This window comes from Tenrec ecaudatus, chromosome 7 (genome assembly GCF_050624435.1).
Source record: "Tenrec ecaudatus isolate mTenEca1 chromosome 7, mTenEca1.hap1, whole genome shotgun sequence".
Lineage (NCBI taxonomy): Eukaryota > Metazoa > Chordata > Mammalia > Afrosoricida > Tenrecidae > Tenrec > Tenrec ecaudatus.
Window position 1 is genome coordinate 84,480,341 of NC_134536.1, and position 4,082 is coordinate 84,484,422.

The following is a 4,082-nucleotide window of genomic DNA, read 5'->3' on the forward strand; positions in this document are numbered from 1 at the left end:
GATGTAAGAATGAACACAGGTGCTTTGGGGGAAGGATGAGCTATTTCCTTGAGCTAGGAGCAGTTCCCTCCTACCCCAGGGCAGGGAGGGAGGGGGACCAGCTCACTGTAAGTAGTCTGGTCCTGTTGTCCGCCACTGGCTATCTATAAATCAAGGAGCCCTGCTGCCTCAGCGGGGTGATCCGTGGACTGCTAACCATAGATTGGTGGTTCAAGTACAACCACTGCTCCAAGAAGAACCTGGAGTAGAATGTATCCACTGGATGCAGCGTAGCTCCTCCCCTAAAGATTTGTACTCCTAGGCAGGCTCACTGCGAGTTGGAATAGGGTTCATGGTAGTGAGTATGGTTTATTTGGGGGGGGGTCTATCAGTAGTGACAGCTTTCACTTTGCCACCACCATACCCCAGACAGCATGGGCCTCAGGAGTACGTCTTCATCATGTTGCATGAACACAGCATCCACGGAGTGAGTGAGGTCCTCGTTCCTCAGAGACTTACTGCTTGGAATGTCCAAGCAGAGTCTGTAGCACAGACAAAGACCGCCTCCGAGTTCTGGAGCAATTCGACACATCTTCCCAGACTCTGTTCAAATGTAAGTTCAACTATGAAGCTTTTCCTGACCCATCCATACAGAATGGGCACGCACACACACACACACACACACACACACACACACACTAGCATAGTCCCCTAACATGTGATTATATTTACATGTTTACCCATCCAAGGAATACCTAGACTTTACGTCTTTTATGTGCCCAGCACTTGTAAAGATACTTGGCATAAGGTTTTCTATGAAAATGCATTTTATAAATTGAATTTCCCTGAATGAATGAATTTAATACCCCATAAATTTCTCTCCCCCACTTCTCTCTCTCCTCTCCTCTCTCTCTCTCTCTCTCTCTCTCTCTCTTCTCTTCTCTTCTCTTCTCTTCTCTTCTCTTCTCTTCTCTTCTCTCTCTCTCTCTCTCTCTCTCTCTCTCTCTCTCTCTCTCTCCTTCTCTCTCTCTCTCTCTCCTTCTCTCTCTCTCTCTCTCTCTCTCTCTCTCTCTCTCTCTCCAGACACATAAACCTTGGGCAGGATCAGAAGCAGGTAGAGTGGGACATCTCGTGTGGGATCGGTAGGACTGCTTGTCTTTACTGACCGCCCTGTGCCCAGTGGTGGAAGGCAGAGGTGAGGAACAGTTTCCCTGATGTGTGAAGTCCAAGCGGGAAGATGAGCTTCCATGTCACTGTACAACTGTCCCTTCTCAGACAGCAACCTGACAGAGGCTGGCTTTGCGACTACCTGGACGAGACCAGTCTATCCAGACCCCATTCTCTCTCGTGCTGTCGTCGCTGTCTCCCGAATGACTGCTCCGATCTGTGAAGGGCTCACCCGGGGGGTTCAGGTCCTGAGGCTGCTCCTAGCTTCCTACGACATAGGATGGACAGTGTCTAGGGGCCGCCGTTCTCCCAGCGGGGACTAGGAGGCAGTATTCTGCGACTGCAGGAGGAAGGCTGATCTGGTTGCTGTCCGTGGTCCTTCAGTCTGACACTGCCACTCCGGGGTCATGGACTGTGGACTAGGAGCTGTCCAATGTGCCGGTCCTGAGCCCATTCTTTTTGGCCCCTGAAAGAGACAAGGTCAAGTTGTCTGGCCTGTGGAATTTGCCAGTTGGTTTCAGACCTTGGTATGTTAACTTGGAGGATTGTGTGTTGGTTGTTGGCCTGGAGTAGAATGGTTCTAGCAATCCAGGAAATACAATACATACACTGCCGAGTCGCTGAATAGCTCTTCAAGTGAAAGGAAGGACCCCTTTCATCCTCTTTGACGTCGCTGTTGGAATTCTCATAAAGCACCCTCGTGATTTTCCTGATACCCAAATGAAATATTTCCAGGACATTAAGGAACAAGGCTATGGCTGCAATGCACATAAAGATCATGAAAATTATCTCCTCTGTGGGCCAAGATACAAAGCAATCTACTGCATTGGGGCAGGGAGGTTGAATGCATTTGAAACCCATAGAGAATATATTACCCTAGCACAGACCCTACTTCCAGCACAGACCTGGCCAAGATGTGTAATACATAAGTACGCAGCAGACAGCCTCTCAGTGGGACTTTATGGACCCTCTTCTGCTCCTCCAGCCTCCTCGGTTCGGTTCCCTATCTAACCTTTGCTGCTCTTCCATGCCGAGCTCTGGGTTCTCCATCTGGCCTCTAAGGTGTGACTTCTTTCTCTGTCTTGCTTTCTCAAATACACTGAGTCTATAAAGTGCTTGGTCCCTATACACCAAAGAGGGAGAAGACACAAAGATGATCTGTAAAACCAAAACCTGATCAGAGAGATAGGGAAAGCATTGTCATAGCAGATGGTGTGGCATCCTGGCTGCCGTGGGTTGCAGGTAAATGCTGACTGCTCGCCATCCCAGACATCTTCAGCAGCCACACCGAGTACCAGCATTCGGAAGATGAAGAGGATGGTCGACCAGATTTTCCCCACCATGGTTGAGTGGGAGTGAACTTCTTGTAGGATGCTGCCTAATAAGTTCCAATCCCCCATGATGAGAGACCGATGGCTGAAATACATACAAAACACCATGGTAAATAGCACTCCTGAATATAATGTATAAAATCAGGTATATAAAATTTTGGCTAACAGCCTAATGCAAAGCCCACGACACCACCAGGAGCTCTCCCAGATATATATATTTAACAGGTTATTTTTCATGTCACAACTCTGAAGAACTTTTCAACTTGAATATTTATGGCCCATACTTGATGAATTAGGATGCTTCCAAAGAATATGCATTTAGAGGTGGGGAATGCTAAAACACTTTGCAATAACTTGACTAAATGCTCTTCTTTACTCTTGTGCTGCGCTGCAGCAGGAAACAGCCATGCCTGTAATTTGGTATACTTACTGGCACATAGCTGCACAACACTATCCCACTCCACAACTTTGCTCCCTTTTCCTAAAGACGGTGCATTCCTTGCATGGATAGACATAGGTTGAGTGAGTGTGCAAAAGACTGTGAGTATATCCAAGAATATATCTCGATTTGACATGATACGTGAACACAATGAGAATGGGTTAAATTCCAGCGACAAGGGAACAACAAGAGATCTGAAATTGATGGCAAGAAGGGCTTGAAAGCCTGATGGGGTTCAATCAAGGGCACTGTAATCAATAGAAATTACTGAGCACTGAATGAAGGTCGAACATGATAGTGGGACAAGAGGGAAGTAAAAGGAAATAGAGGAAAGAACTAGGAGGCAAAAGACATCTATAGAGGTATAAATATAGGCATATACTTATATAAGTATATTAATCTATAACTAAAGGGATATAGGCCTATGTACCTATATTTATATGTTAAGTATTAAGGAAGCAGACAGAGATTGGGCCTCTACTCAAGTACTCCCTCAACACAAAAACACTTTGTTCTAATAACCTGGCACTCTGTGATACTCACCATCCTGACACAATCACTGAAGACAAAATGGGTGCATAAGTAAATGTGGTGAAAAATGCTCATGGTGTCCAGCTAATACAAGACATAGTGTCTGGAGTCTTAAAATCTTGAAGGTAAACAAGCAGCAATCTAGCAGGGAAGCAACAAAGCCCACATGGAAGAAGCACACCAGTCTGTGTGAGATCACAAGGTATCCACAGGATCAGATATCAGGCATCAAAAGACCCAAAACAATCATACTGATGTGAGCGGATGGGGATTGGAGTGGAAATGCAAAGCCCTTCTGTAGACAATTGGACACCCCCTCACAGAAGGTTCACAAGGAAGGGATGAGCCAGCCAGGGTGCAGCATAGCACCAATGAAACACACAATGTTCCTCTAGTTCTTTAATGCTCTCTCCCCACCCCACCCCTACTACCCTGACCCCAGATCTACCTTACAAATCCAGGCAGACCGGAACATGTACACTGGTACAGATAAGAGCACTTGACACAAGGAATCCAGGAAAGATAAGCCCTCCAGGAACAGTAATGGGAGTATTGATACCATGAGGGTAGGGGGGATGTGGGGAAAGGAGGAGAAAGGGGGAATCTACCTTGGAAGGATCACCTGTAACAACCCA

At 46.6% G+C, this 4,082-nt stretch overlaps 1 protein-coding gene across 1 annotated transcript; it reads right to left on the reverse strand.

Moving 5' to 3' along the window:
- Nucleotides 1-1,565: 1,565 nt before the first annotated feature.
- On the reverse strand, nucleotides 1,566-2,546 carry GJA10 (gap junction protein alpha 10). The gene is given in 5 exon segments (XM_075553751.1): nucleotides 1,566-1,612; nucleotides 1,755-2,002; nucleotides 2,004-2,128; nucleotides 2,131-2,312; nucleotides 2,315-2,546. Coding segments are annotated over 5 exon segments (834 nt in total).
- Between the last annotated feature and the right edge of the window lie 1,536 nt (nucleotides 2,547-4,082).